This window comes from Falco rusticolus, chromosome 3, assembly GCF_015220075.1.
Source record: "Falco rusticolus isolate bFalRus1 chromosome 3, bFalRus1.pri, whole genome shotgun sequence".
Lineage (NCBI taxonomy): Eukaryota > Metazoa > Chordata > Aves > Falconiformes > Falconidae > Falco > Falco rusticolus.
Window position 1 is genome coordinate 70,531,358 of NC_051189.1, and position 19,652 is coordinate 70,551,009.

The 19,652-nt window shown below is 37.6% G+C and overlaps 1 protein-coding gene across 1 annotated transcript in view; it reads right to left on the reverse strand.

Moving 5' to 3' along the window:
• The window catches only part of ERP44 (endoplasmic reticulum protein 44), a 55,282-nt gene that overhangs the window by 20,115 nt on the left and 15,515 nt on the right, over positions 1–19,652 (reverse strand). Inside the window, exons 2-4 of the mRNA XM_037382271.1 lie at positions 14,020–14,092; positions 12,087–12,126; positions 8,945–9,060 (exon numbers count right to left, since the gene is read on the reverse strand). Of these exons, the coding sequence (XP_037238168.1) occupies positions 8,945–9,060; positions 12,087–12,126; positions 14,020–14,092 (229 nt within the window). The remainder of the gene's footprint in view (positions 1–8,944; positions 9,061–12,086; positions 12,127–14,019; positions 14,093–19,652) is intronic.

The window sequence follows — 19,652 nt, forward strand, 5'->3', positions numbered from 1 at the left end:
GTTAAAGTGCCGAACAGCTGCCTGCAAGAAAGTGGCAGGTATAGAGGGGGAGGAATCACTTTGTATTTGTTTGGCAGAAGACAAACATCAGCAGATGAGGCATTTGCTGCCCTTCTCTCCTATTCATAGGAGGATCTTTGGTCTGACAGTATGTCAGTCTATCGAACCTTGACCTGGGTCTGGTAAGAGACAATGAGCACAGAAACCCGTTGAGATTAAAGACTGTTACTGTTACAGAACTCCACAGCAAGGGAACACCAAAACTACACTTTCTGGTCTCACAACATGGACTTTTCCTTCAGGTTATTTCCACAGTTACAGGAGGATGCAGAGGTTGTAGAATGAGCATTCAGATTGCAGTCCCTAGGGATGTGGATCTTCATCAAGTGCTGAAGTTGTGTAAAAAAAAATTAATGGTAATAAAATGACCACTGTCAAGACTGAATTCAAACATTATTTCGTAAGTCAGAACTTGCATGCTCTTTACAAATTACATTGAGATTCCATGAATACTGGTATTTGAACTAACAGAGAGAGATGACAGTCCTACACAAGTAAGTATTTGAAAACCATCTTTTTACAAAATATAAAATGCAAGTACATGAAAAATTGTTTGAATTCATTCAAAAGTCAAATAAAGTAAACCTTAAATGCTTCATTAAGCCTTGGCATTTGATACAGGTAGAGTTAGCATAAGCAGAGCAACTACAAAATTATATTCCTTTTAAAATTGGAAATACACAATGCAAATACATGGAATATTGCTTGAACTAATTCACTGATTTCATTAGTTATAGTAAATCCTAAATTAAATTTTTAAATATTTCCATTCTCACTGCCTATTTTCTGATGAAAAAGAGGTATTTGAAACAGATAAGGATAACCTACCTAAAGAAAAAAAAAAAGTCTCCCAGCTACAACTTCACATTTTCTTCAGCTACTAAGGTACCTACAAAGAACAAACCTTGTGTTTGTATTTTTCCCAATTAATCGTTAAATCACAAGACTAGTGTCTACGCTACCAGAAAGGTTTCACACTATTTATGATAGGAAGCTACACTGACATACTTGATCGTCTTCTACAAATCAGGAAATTTCAGGCAGAGCAATGACTTGAATTCTGATGATTCTCACCTCCTTGTTTTGCTGTTAGCATACAACCACTTCTAAACCACCCAGACTATTTTCTACTATTCATTCTATAAACTCCAACAGGAATGTCTTCACAGTCACTCAGTTCTCTTCATAGATGTGCTGTATTGATACTTCTCCTGAACTCAAGGGAAAGCAAAGCTGCTTCTTACAATAGGGAAGAGACAGCAGCTTTTATTATTTTGAAAGAAACTTTTACATGAAGCTTGACATTTACACCCATATTTACTAAGACACTCTCCCACATCATCTTCGGAGCAAGATCCTCCAAGAAAACATGCTTTGTGAGCCACATCATTTGTAATCTGTATCTTTATCATATGTTTGCACTGCCAGCCATTTCTCTGTTGTCTGACCATCCTGTGTTCCTCTACTCAAAGGAATGCCAAAACTCATTTTTTAGGGGTGTGTTGGGTGTTTCACATGGTGTGTACACACATTACCCAAGCTACAGCTTCAAGCAAGCACACACCCCGTGACTTAATTCCCCAAATGATTCAGACTCAATTGTTGTAAGTTAACACCACAACACACTGTTCAAAGAGTTCTGCTAGTATATCAGATCACGCCACCGAGAATCTCAAGGCTATTGTCACTAAATTAAAATTAAATGCACAATGCAGAGTATGTTGAAAAACTGCACCAAGACGCACTATATTGAAATGTGTGGGATTGAGTGCACCCTCAGCAAGTTTGCAGATGACACCGAGCTGGGCAGGAGTGCTGATCTGTTTGAGGGCAGGTGGCTCTGCAGAGGCAGCTGGACAGGCTGGAACGATGGGCCAAGGCCAGTTGTGTGAGGTTCAACAAGGAGAAGTGCCAGGTCCTGCATGTGAATCATAACAACCCCACACAGTGCTATGGGCTTGGGGAAGGGTGGCTGGAAAACTGCCTGGGGGGAAAGGACCTGGGGGTAGGGGTGGACAGCTGGCTGAACACGAGCCAGCAGTGTGCCCAGGGGGCCAAGAAGGCCAATAGCATCCTGGCTTGTATCTGAAACAGTGTGGCCAGCAGGACAAGGGCAGTGATCATTCCCCTGTGCTCGGCACTGGTGAGGCCCCACCTCAAATCCCGTGTTCAGTTCTGGGCCCCTCACTGCAGGAGGGACATGGAGGTGCTGGAGCGTGTCCAGAGAAGGGCAGCGAAGCTGGTGAAGGGTCGGGAGCACAAGTCTGATGAGGAGCAGCTGAGGGAACTGGGGTTGTTCAGCCTGGAGAAAGGGAGGCTCAGGGAAGATCTTATTTGTCTCTACAACTACCTGAAAGGAGGCTGTAGGCAGGTGGGGGTTGGTCTCCTCCCAGATAACAAGCAACAGGATGAGGGGAAATGGGCTCACATTGTGGCAGGGGAGGTTTAGATTGGATATTAGGGAAAAAATCTTTACTGAAAGGGCATTCAAGCATTGGAACAGGCTGCCCAGGGCAGTGGTGAAATCACCACCGTTGGAGTTATTTAAAATTAAACACGTAGATGGTGGTGCTTAGGGACATGGTTTAGTGATGGTTTTGCCAGCCCTGGGTTAATGGTTGGACTTGATGATCTCAAAGGTCTTTTTCCAACCTAAATGATTCTGTAATTCTATGAAGTAGGTTACCACCCACAATGTAGTTAAGGTCCTTCCTACTGAAGGACCAGCAATATTTACAAGGGTCAGGGTATCACCCTACCATTAACTCAAGCCACTGTCTTAGTCTTCCATGGTCATAATTCATACTGCCATCCAACAAATACTTAGATTTTAAGTCTACAGGACTGGCTTTCAAAAACATGTCCACTAGGATTTGAACAATATTGAGAATTATCCTAAATACCCATCTCATAATATAAGGCACCACCTGAAGCAATTCACATGCCTAACAGAGGACTACAATAGCCTGAAAAAATTATCTGGGGGGAAAAAAAAAAATATATATCTTAAGTTCCAAAACTCAACCCCCATAAAAATAATCTTTGAAAATATTCAGTGTTCCGTTTTCTAAGGAGAGTCTTAATGTTGTCTGAGGAAGAACTAGGACAAAGCCAGGCTACTGCACTTCCTAATTCTGTTTTCACATGATGGATACAGGAGTTGTGTAGCTACATATATATATATATATTTGTAGTTGAATTTACTGGATCTAACTAAGCTTTTTTTGTGTCAAATCATCTTAATTCTTCCTCACCCTTGTGCAATACCTTCTATCTCAAAGGGAAAAAATTCCTGCAGCTGTGTATTTGAAGCTGGGACAACCAAATGAGTATTCTGCTTGCTCATTTGAGATCAATCGCATCTTTTCAAGTCCCTCAGGCTACCTGCCAGGGCACACTACAGATGAGAAATTAAATCTGTCTTTGATAGGTACCTTTTTACTTATTCCACAGGCTTTTTTCTCTCAAGTTCACTGACAAATGCCTTTTTGCCTCCTAGTTCCCCACATACAGCACTACATTCACCTTATGCTTAAGTGTTTCGTAATATAGCATTAATTCTCCCCAGTTAAACTACTCTTCTCCTGACAGTTGCACATAACCATAAGACCTGGGAATATTCACAGGAAGCAGAATTAGAAAGGAACTTGGAAGACCATCTAAACCAGGCATCCCACCCCGATGCCTGTGATACTGGTGACTTGTATAATGGACCAAAACAGGTACAAGAAAAGCAATCAATGACCTACATCAAACTCAGCTACTAAGAAGCTGAGTAACAACAAATCTAGACCACCTTCTGCTGCAAAGGAGCATTCACAACAGCCATGCCTGCTTTTAGCGGGGCCTCATCAGTAGGCATCCCATAACCTTTTCCGACAGGCTAACAAAATGGCTCTCCTGAGGAGAGCCATCAACCACCTCTCTGAATCACTTCCACTTTTTATTTTAGCCAAATAACTTTCAGACCAGTGTTTTTTTTCCAGGCAAAGTGGCACGAATGCAATGAAATCCTCATTTTTGTTTATAGTTTCATTTATAGTTCATTTATGAACCTCCAAATTTGTTACCGTACTGAGTTATTTTGCTTACCAAAGACACAGCAGCAATACAATTTAAGTAACTCTCTGAACACTAACATTAGCAGACATTACAGGAATAGCCAGACCCAGAGAGATCAGCAGCTCAAGTAGTGAATGTGAGTACCACTCATGGCCATTTTCCAAGAAAAACCAATAGCCCCCTAATCAGTCTGTCTAGCAAAGCACTTATCAACACCCCACCAGTGAGAAGTTGTTTTCTGTTTGGAAACACAAAGATTTATTAAAACCCACTGCTATTTTTTATTACTCCACCACCAAAGGAAATACTGGTGTAGTAGAATTAAAACCACAATATATACTTTAGTTTATAAGAAGTCTGTACCATAATTCCTAATATTGAATTCACAGAAACTGTTCAAAACCAACTCTCCTCCAGAAACACGAGTTCTCTGTGACTGAGTATTGCAGTATAGAAGCACATAAACACGGAAAATCCATGGTACCAAGTGAGCTTCCAACATTGAGGCTTAACACAAAGGATAAAAAAAACCCACAAGCAAGCAAAAAAACACCCAAACTAAAACCTTCCTAATAATGTATATGCAGAAGGATCTTCTATAATTTTATATAGAAGGTCACTTTTATTAGGTATTACAGAATAGAGGTGCATAAATTTTAAGGTAAGTGAGTTACTAAATCAAACACACCAAAACCACTAACGATTTCAACAGCAAACAATGTAGCGGAACTTGGAGATTTCTAAGCTATAAAAGGATAAGGTCTTGGAAACTGAAGAAGTACCTGCTTCATCAGATTTATCTGTAGTGTGTGTTCCACATCAGCTTAAAAATAGCTGGATGACTTAACTTACACATTTCAGTTATAAATATCTTCCACAATATTATAAATTGGTATAAAATGTAACACATATGGAGGTTTGATATAGTTTTAATGTTTAGATTTTGTATTTCATCACATTGGGGCCTATCATTTCCCAGAAAAACATCTTTATATTGGCTATAAGAGCAGACAGAATGATGGTTTTGTCATTAGGAATCAAACATTTGGCGGTGCATCAATAATTCTCTTTAATTTGCTTTACCCTCAGAAGCTGGCGTGAGCTGTTGGGCCCTGCAGTGTGCTTCAATAATAGTACATTAAATGGAAAGTATCTATGCCTGGCTGACCATTCTGAAAGCTGTTTTTGAGTGGCCTGAAATCAGCTATTTGGACTCCCTACAGAGACTTGCCTTCAAAAAGAAGCAGATCATTTGTAGTGCAAATAATCCACCATCTCTAGAACATCATCCTAATAGTGAACTACTAGTGGTATGAAATCTGCAGGCATAATAAACCCCAAAATATTGGCAAAAACATTCTAGTGTTGCTATAATATGTAAACACAAGCAAAAATATAAAGGTCAAATGGGGGGTGGGGAGAGACAATAACAATCTTGACTCCAGCATTTAGTAAACTATTACAGCAGGCCCAAGCTGGATAACTGAGTAATATTCACCCTCTTACTATAAAGCTGCTATTACATCCATCAAAATCAAAGTTAAAATACTTAAAACTTTAGGACATACACAACAACTATGTGCCATAAAACATACCATTGCTTACAACCCAGTAAATAAACACTAGGAACCAGGAATGACCTATGCAGCTTTACTATTCTAATTCAAAAAGGCAATGCAAATTGGGGAAAAAAGACTTGGTCTGTCACAGGATTTTATTTTTAGTTCTCACATTTTACAGCTTCTGCAGCACTAGTCATGCTCATCATCCTCTTAAGTTAAGGACACAAATAGTAAGTACAGAGAACTCATAGTATTCCAGTAATAAAAACAAAGACCAAAACACCTGGCTGCCTCATACTACTTAGCCCACTACACCTACTCCCAGGGGAAGGAAGACAATCTCTGCTGTAACATCTTCTCCTCCATCCAGGCCTTAGCTCTCTGTAACAAGCTCTCATGAGCTCAATTCAATGAGCACATGAGAAGATTAAGCAATAAGCTTCTAAGGTGTTTCAAATACTTGGGGAGGGGAGGGGGGGGAGGATACGGGATGGGACAACAACACATCACTGTTTTTAGGCATAACGGCTAAGACAAGAACATCTCTAAACACTGGGTATCCAGCAGCCCAAAGACTCTCTGAATTACCCAAGCAACTAAAGCTACAGCAAACAAAATAAGGACTTCAGTTGTTAATGCAAACCTTAACAATAAAACTCAACATCACAGGCTGATGTTGAGTACAGACTTACTACAGTATTTTGTGAGAACTTTACAGAAAGTTTCATTGTCAATATCTTAACTCAATGAAAAGATGAGCCAACCAAACTGTTAAACACTGAGATAATACTTAAGGACAACCATAAAAGGTTGTAGTAAACTGGAAGTACGAATGTCCTTAATTCTCCCCTTCTCCCCAACTGATTCAAGGTTATTTGAAAAACTATTACTGATGAAAGTGTTAGAATATATACAAAAGTATAAGTAAAAGTAATTTCAAGTATGTAGAGTGACTGGCTTAATAAGCTGATACAAACCTAATCATAACACTTGCTATTTATTTGTCTAGATCCTGCAGTAGATCTCAGAACAAAGAAAGACAAAAAACTCAATTAGAAAAATCCAGCAAAGACTGCCTGTCAGGCTTTGCCTTCAATATACTCCTCCAAAGGATTTCATTGCCTTACTTGAAAATTGACTTCTAGGGATGGAAATTACGAGTACTTAATGCTATGCTTTTGGTTAAGATCTCCCAGACACACCATACAGATGGATGATTGCAAGTAGAAGAGAATACCAAGTGTGAAAAAAAGAAGCTGAAAATGTAGTTAAGTATTTGAGATCTGGGAGGGTATTCCAGGTCCAAAAAACCTGAAAACACAAAAACACAACCACACACCCCCGGCCAAAACCAAACCCTCACAAACCCCCCAAAAATCTGTGATACTGGAAACGGCTACTCAGGAAGGAGGTAGGAAATCATTCACTTAACAGAGACAACATTATAATGAGAAAGAAAAAATGCTATTGGACTTGTAAGTTAGGGAGACTAAAAAATATCTAATGTAGCACATTACATACAGCCAGGTCTCTTCATTCTGCCGCTGCTCTGGAAATGCTCCAGGCAGTTACAGAACTGCACTGTTCTACACTGTATTCAAGCCACTAGATCTGCTCAGAGGAGGAGATTCTACAGCCATGTGCCTAATGTAACCGCTCTTCAAAAACACCAACATTCAAACTTTGTATCAAGTTTGTATCAAGACATATGTATCAAGACGTAACTACCACTCCAACACAGGAGGGTACCTGAGCAGCTTTGAAGCATGCAGCCGCCTTAGGTGAATACTGTTGCACCTCTTTTCCAGCTGAGGCTATAAAGGGGTTCCCATATGCCAGTGATTCAAAGATTTAAGCCCAGAGGCATTTACGTTTCCTGTGGTCACGAACTGGTCTTACTGATCTTTGGGAAAAGACAAATCAGAATTTCCTTGGCCACTCCCACCAGTTTGAAGAATCAGCTTATTTTACATTTCAGATACTGAGTGGATTCTGTTTGCTCCCATGAAAGTTTGGTGGTTTGTGGGGGTTTTTTTAATGCTTGAGATCTCTTTCAAGATCACAAGATAGGCTCTCGTACTGTTGGGCAACTACATGCATGTATACAAAACAGAGCACACAATGGTGCCAGTGGAAGACTGACTTACTGACTTTTAAATCTGCAAGTAAGAACCAAGACACTTCAAGCCGAGAATTCTCATTATATGGAAAAATCCTCTCTAACATCAAAAAAGTTAGATTGTCAAAAGGGGAAAGAAAAAAGTAAATGAAATCAAATAATTTTCATAGATACGCATTTTCCTGTCCTATAAAGTTCTCTCTTTAGATAGACACAACTATTGGGTCAATGTAAGTGTCAGGAATATGCTGCAGATATAAACTAATAACTCTGTGCAGTGATTCCTCAGCTGCAGTGCTGCTTACAATTTCGTAAAGCCCAAATATTATAATCAGTATTGATTAGAACTGAATTCCTGCTGTTAGTACTCTTTGGAAATCGCAAGTCACTGCAAGAAATTATACCTGTGAATGCTGTAAAACTCTGAGAAGCATAAAACGATACAGCTGATACTATACTACAAAAAGCACTGTAACAAAAACCTCAGTGCTATCCATTTGTCTTTCAATATGCAGCAGATGTTCCTTACATTTTACTTATTATGGGATTAAAAAGCAACGTTTGGGATTAATACCAGCATAAAATGAGTAAGGTTTGGCATATCATTTTCATGTATTTACAGATGTGGGGAAAACCCAACAGGTAACCATTTGTTAGTGTGTGTACAAATAACAAAGCAGAAAAGCTCTGATCTCCTCCTGGCTATGTGAAAGGCAACTTAGAGTCCACCATGACTCCTAGTTGGAAGGAAGACCTGAGCAGAACATATTCTTGATGCTGACAATGGAAAGTTACCTCTTCCTCTTCTTGGTAGTGAAGACCTGCACCATTTGTTGCACTAGTGTTTCTCTGACACCTCAATAAGCCAATTCAATTTATAATCCCAGTCCTTTTTTTCCCCATTAAATGAGAGAGGCTGAACTCATATAAATGTATGTTTATGGATGCAATGAGAAAGAAACACTGGAGAATGCCCTTACAAATTTGCAAAAAGAGGTTCACTGATGTATACAAGCAACTCTGGGCTAAATGATGAGGCAGGTACGGCTCCATCTCAGATTGCTGTCTAATATATTGTTTGATGCAATGAGTAATTTACTGGCAGGATAGCATGGAAAAATCTAAATTGGGGTTTACTTACAATGCTGATCGCAGTCTACTCTAGCAAACACCACTTGATTCTTATCTGGATATTCTTCCTTAATTACGTTAGAAGCTTCCTCAAAAATAGGATGCAGCATTTGGCTGAAGCGGCACCTGTGGATAGAACACAAAATCATAACTTCAAAATATTAATTTGAAATGTTTTACTTGATGACTCTGGGAATATGTCAATATTTGAAAAAAAATGAAAACAAAGAAAGAAAAGCTACTGGAAAAGCACATCTATTGGTAATCATCCCAGTAACTAACTAGGTAAAAATAGGTTCAAAAGTAACTTAAATAATTCAGGTTGGGGTGGGGGGAAATCATTCTAGATTTATCTGCTTTATCCCCCATGCCTCCCTGCTTTATCTGCTTAGGAAACATTATTAATCCATTAAAAGTCTTCAGGAAATATATTCTATTCATGAAGTCTGCTCTTCATTTTTTCTACCTCAGTTATCCCTGGGCAAGTAATTTTAAAAATACAGTAAGAGATGTTACTTGAATTGTTGAGATTCAACTACTCACCATCAACTTCAAAAAATACCACAGAGATAACTTTCTAACAGTCAAAAATAGAAGTTATAAGTATTGCTTATTATATTATTGCTCAAGTTTGGTAGAATTTTAACAGACTGCTATTACATCACTATGAACAAAGAGAATCCCATGGGTCCCTTTGTCTAGTCATGTCAGATTCTGAAGCAAATTCTCTCTTTCTGCCCATGGAAAAGGCTGGAGCATTGGAAAGATGCCTTGGTGGCTTTGGGGAGTTTAGGGTAATAATGGACCTACGCACTAGTGTTAATATATATATATAAAAAATTTATAATCTGTTCTTCTTAACACAGAGCAGAATTTTAAATTCAAGACATAAAACAGCACTGTGGAAGTTGACAGAATGAGACCTCATGGAGCAGACTTGCAATAAAACAGCCCGCACTGAAGCCCTGCTTAAACTTAGCAGCGATAGCCTGGGGATGCTGTTACATCTACACACTCAAGTGAAGAGGCAAGTTTTGCTCTCAAAATACAAACAGGGCTTAAAGCCATTTTCTGAAAGAAACCTGCTCTGGGCAGGACAACTGTATGCTACCCATTTATGCAGCATGTTATGTTACATTCCTCATTCCTCGTTCTTCTCTTCTCACAGCAGAGTATCTACATCAGCAAAACTGTTCTGTTCTCATTCAAAGGTCAAGTTACATCAGAGGCTGGCAGCATGCTAGGTTGAGAGGTTATTACTGAATGCCTACCTGTAATGATCATAATTAAGGCTGTGATGTTTTAAAATTATGGCTTGCTATAATGCGAACCAACTTGCAAGCACATGCAAGTCTTTAAATTCAAAGCAAATCTATTCTACAGAGGATCTGATAACAGTGGGGATTTGCAGAGTGAGCTATGGCAATAAGGCCCTAAAACAGGATGCTTGTTACCTTATTATATTAAGTTTTAAAATACCAGTATACTCCCCTTATCACAGAAGTATCAGAACATAGTTTTTTACCCTCCTGCAGTACATCTTATGGAAAATCCAAAAATGATTTTTCAATTGCAATACAGACCCCAAATTTCAGTGTATTAAATTTACTCTCCAAGGTTTGCATTCCTTGGTTATCTTTATTAAAACCTTTTGAAGTAGCCCATGATCCACCAGCTATCTGCAGATCACAGACTGAAAATAACTATCTGAAGTTTCATTTATTTACTTATTTCAAAAGACAGCCTTTGCGGCATAATTTTATACAGAACAGGTAAGAGATTAGACCTAGTTTCTTTCTTAACTAGTTATTTAGTTGTACTATTGTTATAAAGAAAGACATTTCAAACAAACAGCTTACTTGGTAAACAAATGCAATCTCTCTAAAGAAAAATTCTACAGTTTCAAATGTGCCTCAATTTAGTCTGTGGTAGCAAATGAACAGATGCAAACTAATTGAACATAACAATTGTCTATAAAATGACAGAGGTATATACAAAGGTTATTAAACTGGTTTCGATTGGCATAATCTCTATGCAAAGTTTAAATGAAGGCATTAAAAACATCTTTGAGAACTTCTGCATGAAAAGACTGGGTATGAATTTTTCAAAATCACTTTTACAAAACAATTCAAATTACCCTACTACTAGTTGAATGAATTATCAGTAAAGGCAAACTGTAAATTTTTCATGTAAAGCTCTGTATGCTTTCTATTTCTAGGCCATACAAACCTACAGACTTAGACGTACAGTGGGATGTGAAGGAGGTGAAAGGAATCAGAAGTCTAATCACCTACATAACCTTTGAGTCTGAAGGCCAATGCTTTATGCTCACAAAGCAAAACAGCAGGGAGAGGAATATTTGAAGTGCAGTACTTTGGTTTATATATTGCTTTACTTCTAACCTCTTTTTCTATATTAATTTACATGTTAAATTTTACTTTCTCTGAACACTTTTTCTGGTTTCGTCCTCGCTAAAGATTCTTTTAAAAATATTAAGGGTGGAGCAGAAAAGAACATTTAAAATTACTTCTTACACAATTTAAAAAAAAAAGTGTATGGTGCTGAAATTAATTCTAACAATGAATCTGTATGCAAGTTTTTAAAAAACAATTTTTTTTCAGGTAAACTGTTCCCTTTCAGTATGTTTTTCATAATGTCTAACCCATCTGGCCCCAAATTCTTTCCTTTTCTGGATGCTCAGATTTCATCCCTCAATTATAATTTCTCTAGTTCTCCACTTGGAAGGTCTTCTAGATTAGAGGAGGAATTGATTTTTAGTGTAAATTCAAGCTGCCTTCTTTTTAGCACACAAGCATGGGACCAACATAGAATAAAACAGAAAAATGGAATATTTTGGACTATAGTATGATAAGGAGCAAAAAGTTAATGAAAACTGTCTAAGAGGGAAAAAAAAAATCAATTACATAGCATGCTATACCATACTACTACAGAAGCCTTTTTTTTCTGATAGGAGCCCTGAATGGAAGAAAAGATGGCAGAACAGCAAAAGAGGAAGTAATCAGGACATAAAAAACCAACTAGTTTGAAAGCAACATAGGACTGTATTTTCAATTACAAAACTATAGCCAAACATGAGTTTTCAGAAGAGAGAAGTTTAAACATAGGAAAAAAACCCAACTTGTATAACTTACCAATCAGCATAAAAATTAACTAAAGCAACATCTGCATTGTCTGAGAGGAAAGAAAAAGAAAAAACCCAATGTCACATTGTGAAGCAAACCTCTTAGTGCTTTTATCTGAGATTATAAAAATACACACCACAATTATAAAAGCAAATATTTTAGATTATTCCGCATACAACTTAGTCTAATTGCTAGAAAACTGCCAGGATAAATCTTATCTGAAATTTAATCTATATTAAATGGGAAAGTGACAAAAGAAACCTTCAGTCAATAATTTTATTGACTTTATTGATATATCAGACAGAAAAAATGTCAATACTTAAGGTATTAAGACATCAAAGTAGTAATTAAGTAACGCATGAGACAAAAAGTAATTCTGGATTTAAAATTAAGGCACTCAAAGCCAGAAGTTGCACTCTAGCATATCTTTTAAGCATTAGCTAGATTTTTCATAAGTGTTAAAAACAGTTAAAAGCTGAAGTGTTAGCTATTTGGGTTAGAAGAATGACCAACATGCAGTCTGCCTATGCAACTTGCTCTGGTTAGTCCTTACCTGCCTTATTTGCTAAGAACCTGGATACTAAGGCAAAAAGGTAGCAGAGAAATCTTTAGTCCCCAAAAAAGAAAAATGCTACGGGACAATAATACAAAAAATGCAATACTATAGGGATACATATGATGAGGTAGTAAAATCATGCTCCTGTATATTATTTTTCACATACAAAAAAAAAAAAAAAAAAGGAAAATAAATCAAAACCATGAAGACAAATCTCTTGCCCAAAAAATTAAATCGTGATATTTACACAGTATAACAACCATGCTGTAAATTCATTTTTATTAATAGTAGTGGCCTAGACATTGAAAAAAACTTGAAATAAATACTGGAACTATAGAGTATCAGCTGCAGCTTTATAAAGCAGAAGTTTGCAAGACAAATTTGCACTATTGACAAAGTTACGAAGCAGTTATGCGCAAAGATGCTGGAAGCCTGGAAAAGACAACATCAAGAAAAATACAACTCTTGAGAAAGCTGGGAAAAAGTACAGTTTTGATTAAAATTATGGCATTAAGATTTTCATTATCAGCAAAGAATGCAAGTGGTAAACAGGAAATTAATAAGCATAGAGAAATATAGAGTTACCTCCAAGGCATAAAGTATTCATTGAAAGTAATCGGATAAATTTAAAAAGTACTTACACTTTGCATATATTTCCTTTTATGAATAACGTTTTACAGAAGGATTTTACATTTTCCACTGTATACAAGTTATTTACAAACAGGTTTCATATCCCTCATCATACATTTACTACACAAAGCAATCCTGCAATAGTAGGCAGATTCTAGTAGAGACAAATAAAAGAGCATAAAGATTTTTTTCTCCATATATTAGAAAAAAGTTATTACATTGTTTCATATGAATATAACCAGATACTGGCAAACTGCGTACTTTTCAGGAGAAAAGGTTTCAAACAAGGAATACACATCTGTTTCATTTAGAGGTCTCCTTTCTATAAGCCACCAGAATCAGGACAATGCTTAACCTGAGGAAAAGCACAGCAGAACAAGCAAGATACTTAAGGCCCATCACCATGGGTTTCAGTTGCTGCTGTTTTGAGGGGAACTTCTAAGATGCTGCCTTGACAGGTTCTGCTTATGCATTCAAGCACTCCTATCTGCAAACAAGATACCAGCTATTTTTCTCAGACACTTCAATCCTCAGATTCAAAAAAAAATCCTCGTTGAGATTACAATGAAGTTAATTTGTTGGGTGATACACTAGTTCAGACAGCTAATTTTGATCATAGGCTCTTAATAGCTCTGTGTCAATTGCAATTCATATATTCAAAGCTAGGGTATGCATATTCACTTAATAGCTTTGCAAGACTCGCACAGGTAAGTGACTGTAAACATACAAAGAAAAAATAATATTCAAAATACTTACTTAAAATGTCATCTATATTTCCGCTATCTAGACTTGTTATTTCACTTCTTGTTGGATTAAAAAGCCAAGACACCTAAAAAGAGAAAGCAAACCAGTAAGGTATGTAAAGTTTCAGCAATAAAGTGGTAACATATCTATGATTTTAAACGATACAGTTCAAAAGCTGGAGAAGAGCAGTAAAAGAACTGTATGTAATTCAGTCTATGCATTTCAGCTGCCAGCAGTACTACAAATATACAAATAAACACTATTTACAGATTTAACATACTTTCATATTTAAAGCAAAATTGGCTCTCTCAATTTGATTTTCTATTATGCTGGCAGAAATGTTACAGGTAAATTTTGTACCTTTAAGAATAACTTACATTCATAAATTCACTCTCAAGAAAGAAATGAAAACCCAGTTTAGCCACCTAAATCTCACACAGCCCAGTAGCACATAGGCTCAGAGGTTTCACACAGAGACAAGTAATTCCTTCTGTCACTTACAGGGCTTGCCTGGCTAAAAATTTTCTCATTAGGTAAAGCTTGCAATTGCCTCCATTTGTATTGCTGTTTTAGAAAACAGTTTCAGTGTATCTAACTCAACTAGCTACAGTCTTTTATCTCCTTCTGTATTTTTTCTTGACACTGCTTCAGTTCCACCATATCAGACTATAAAAACTGAGACACCGCATCAGCCAGATCATTTCATTAGAGCAACACACGCATGACTCTTAATGCAACTATCACCGCAATACGCAGTTTTATGGAAGAGCACTCTCATGTTCACTGCAACAGGCTGAGTTCGTTTATCTCAAAATGCAGAAGTGAAAAGCGGGGTAGAGTTGCTGCTCTATCCCAGGTGAGAGGTATCCGTAATTTACAACTTATTTTTGCTTTGAGAGAGATAAGCCTGCAAGTTTTTGAACAGGACAATACAGATTCTGGTCTGGGATGCGAATGTTTTCACCCTGAGCAACCTGGTCAGAAAGTCAGCACCTGTCTAAGCAGGGCCAGGGCTTGGACCAGACACTCCACTGAGGTGCCTTCCAGCCTCATGTTTTCAGTGGATCTGTGGTTCCTCAGCTGACAGAGACGGCGGGAAAGGAAAAGGAACGTTTTCAGTAGAGAACTGACAGGAACACACAGGTCAAGGAATCAGACAGAGACCAGAGACTGACAATGATATCTGAAGAATTAATTAGTCCTTGCACTGAGATGCAGTGGCACAAAACATATATACTACTGATGTTCCTGGAAATTTAGTTTAATCCTTGCAGCTGTAAAGAAAATCTGCTTATGGCTATGGAGTCAGAGCTGATTAAAGACACCAAGAAAAAAGCTAGCAGCATAAAGAGCATCCAAATAATGTCAAGTAGAGCAGCTGGATACAAGGATCCAGTGATACAAGGATATCTGTATTTATGGAAGAGCCTGAGACCCATCCTGGACCTATACTAGAACCATGACTACAAGCAACAAGCCTTCAGGGCACACTTGCCTTTGACACCATTTACAATTTATCAAAAGATTAATCCAGCATCAAACATCAAGTTTTCTAACATTTATGGAAAGCGTATATCAAATATTGGCCTCAAAAAAACCAGCCAAACTGTATGCCTGCTTGCATTAAGATCAGCTTCGAAAACTATGGCACACTTCTGCAGCAAGACAGTGTCAATAGCTCTCAAACTATCACTGTAAATGGCAAGCAGGTGAGATTTGCAGCAACCATTTTCAACTTCTTCTGATTTATGGATCACTAACCACTTTTCAGTGAAGATACCAATCCTTTCATATTTCCCATACAGAAGCCACTGGGCAGTACATATGCTCCATCTTACACTACAGGCTGAAACCCCACAAGCTGTTATAGTACAAAATATGTACCAGTGCTTCTCACTTGGTAATTGGACAAGAGACTAATCTTATATGCAGGTCTGAAGATCCAAGGCAGGGCTGCACAGCCTTCCTGCAGCATTTAAACTGCCTGACACAAATGTCTGAACTGTGGTTTTAAGATGACTGTAGAGAAACAAAACTAACAGTTGAGCTGTAAGGTCCATAATCAAAATTAAGTGTAATTACACGGTCTGCCAAAAAATATCTGATTAGGCAAGCTATGTAATGTACAAGTTGCAGCAGGCCAGTCTTGGGGAGGTTCCTTTGAAGATGCTGGTGGTGTTGACTGTTGAGCAGTCAGGGAGGACTGCCTTCAGTCTTTGCAAAGAGAAGCTACACACACATATATATATATATATATATATATATATATATATATATATATATGGACCCTGGCCCGCATCAGTCAGATTACTTTCAGATGAGTGACAGTCAATGGCAACCATCAGTGCTGATACCTTCCCATCATTCCTTGGGTGGTGCATGGGATGACACTTCCATAGTGTTGCTATAGGGAGGTGCTGGTAGTAAGTAGTTATATTTATAGTAATAGGTCAGTTAAGCATGTGAATGCACTGGCATAGTTTTTGTTTGTATGCACATGCTGTTTTGTTGCAAGTATTAGGTTAGATGTAACTTGTGTACAACTGAAGCAGTAGCTATGGATTAACGATAACAACTGGAGTATTGCTTTAGGCAATATAGGACAATGTAACTCAACATTAATTTTGTTGGCCAACATCCGATGTTCCTACCACAGATGACTTTGCAAACTCATCTTAGTTCCAAAGGCTTTAGCTGCCCCACAAGGTCTCAGTAACCTCTGATCATACCCTTGAAGACCACAGAGTTACTTACCCTGTTTATAACCTTAGATAATGCTTGTTGACACAGAGAATCCACGTAAGCCTCTAGAAAGTGGGAATTTTTTAACTGCTGCACACAGCTCTGCATCAGCATCCATACTTGGAAAGAATTTCCACAGTAAGTCTCAGTGAAATTATTTTCACAGAAAGCTCAGCAGTTTGTATTGTCTAAGTATACCAAACAGATAAGACACCAATTTCTTAAACCCACATGGCTTTTTCTAATACAATTTTATATTAGTAACACAAATCTCATCTAATAGAATAAATTACATGTAACATAGATAAGCATATTATCTGCAATCGGGTAATAGGCTATGTTATTGAGCAGATATACTTAAATACATCAGGAACTGTAGCTGCATTTGTAAATCGCTACAATATACCTTAACTTCCAATGCAAATATTTAACTGCAAAATCAAAGCACAGGGCTTACTAACCAATAAAACCCTCTACTAGACTGTGCTATGTGCAGAAAAAGCAAATTAAAACTTTTTTATAGCATGAATAAAATTTTTGATTGCTTTCTTAACTCTTATTGTGGAAAAACACGGTGCAAGCTGCATATACTGAAACAAAGACCTCAATCTTCATATATTGAAGGTGAAAATGAAATTAAGCTGTATATCCTATTGCCCTTTTATATTAAACAGTAGCAGAAAAATACTGAGACTATGAACACTTTCTCCAAAAGCTGCGCAAAACCTGAGATAATTGAAAAAAGTTTTCCACTAGAAGCATGAAAATTTCTATCTTGTCAAAATACATTCATAATCATGTTCTTAATTGTGGGTGCCAAAACCTTCATAAGTAGATAGGCTCAGGGGGAAAAAAAAATATTCCCTGAAGAAATGTCAGTAACTATGCAAAAGACACTTCAGCTGAAGCTTTCATAAAGGTATAATGCCTGTAAGGAAGAAAACACATTCTTTTGACTCAGTAATCTTGCTCTCCCACGAGATGCAAGAGGGTTTATGATATTACTAGCATTAATACTTAACATGAAGGAATACAAATTCTTATTTAAATTGCTAAGAAGCTACACTGTTTTTCTGAACTTTCACAAGGCCTGTGCTTGATACCCACGGGCAGATAACAAGATATTTTTGAGGAGATCATTTTTGAATGTCAGCTACACACCTTATAAAACAGGTCTTGAACATATGTTCTGAAAAACATTCTGGCTAAAAAAAAAAAAAAAAAAAGTCTTCACAGTTTTTTCACTTTCAAATGCAAACTTTGCACTCCACTGGCCTACAGAAGGACATAGAATGTAACTGGTGAGAAAAACATATTTTCCAACCAACCTCACAAAACAGCTACAAACTCAATGACGAAAGCACCTTGCAACAAACAATTAAAAAGGAAAATTACCTATGTAAGTACATGTGGAAATAACTCAGGTCATTGCTAATTTTATCCAATATAAAGGCAGTATTTTTATATTTGTGTTTTTTAAATACTTAAACTACTAAAATCTCTGAAGGTAAAACTATGAATGTAATAGTATGAAAGAAAAATTTTCAAAAAATACAGTAGAATATTAAAATACTAAATACTTGAATGTGAAACCGCACAAGTTAGATAAGTGTGTTTGTAACCTACTCACAATCATTTAACACTTTAGAAAAATGACAAAAACTATAGACTAAACCAAATGAATGCAGAAAGCGTTATACACTTACAGAACACATTACTGAGGGGACAAAGTCAGGAATTGAACTGCATTCAAAAAGGTAAAATTTGTGCTTATACAGGGGGAGGAAAGAGGATGTGGCACGTGTTATTTTTACTCTTCTGGTCCTCAGAAATACTGTCAAATAAAGCAGGAATATATTAGCTCAGGTTCCTGGATATTTCTGAAGATAAAACTGCTCATGTTTTTCCTGGAAAATTTAATTTGTAAAGAAAACCTAGTACTCCTGGTCCAGTTTTGATCCCCACTTGAAGTTAAAAATTAGTTCGCCACTTCTGTTGGGAGCCAGTATTAGTTGCTTCTGAGTAACTACAAATTAGCTGACATTGACTCATTCTTTCTAATGAAAGACCTCAAAGCACTGCCCAAAAGACAGTATTATCCTCCTCTGACACACAGCACACCAAACAAAATGCCTGAACAAACCCCCTTCCATTCACTCCCAACCTGGCAGACCTCTGCCAGGCTTCATATCCCTTTTCCAAACAGGAAACAAACACATTTTCAACTTGTCTTCTGCTGACTGTGATGCTGTTCAATTGCCACTCCACACATTCAATTAATGAAGTCCTGTACTACTTTTGGCTGAGATAGTGCTAATTTTTTTCACGGTATCTAGTATAAGACTATCTATGTCTTGGATTTGTGCCGAAAATGGTGTTGATAATATCGGGATGTTTTAGCCATTGTTGAGCCGCACTTACCCAGAGCAAAGGCCTTGTCTGCTCCTCACCCCACCCCACCAGCAAGCAGGCTGGGGGTGCACAAGAAGCTGGGAGGGGACACAGCTGGGACAGCTGACCCCAACTGACCAAAGGGATATTCCGTACCATATGACATCAATGCTCAGCATTAAAAGCTTGGGGAAGAAGAAGGAAGGGGGATGCATTATGCATGATGAAGCCCTGCTTTCCTGGAGATGGCTGAACACCTGCCTGCTGATGGGAAGTGGTGAATTAATTTCTTGTTTTGCTTTGATTGCATGTGTGGCTTTTGCTTTACCTATTGAACTGTCTTTATCTCAACCCACGACTTTTCTCACTTTTACTCTTTTGATTGTCTCCTCCATCCTGACACACGGGGAGCGAATGAGCAGCTGTGTGATACTTCATTGCCAGCTGGGGTTAAACCACTACAAGCCCACTGGTTATTCAGGAGATTTAGGTCAACCATTTATCAACATTCC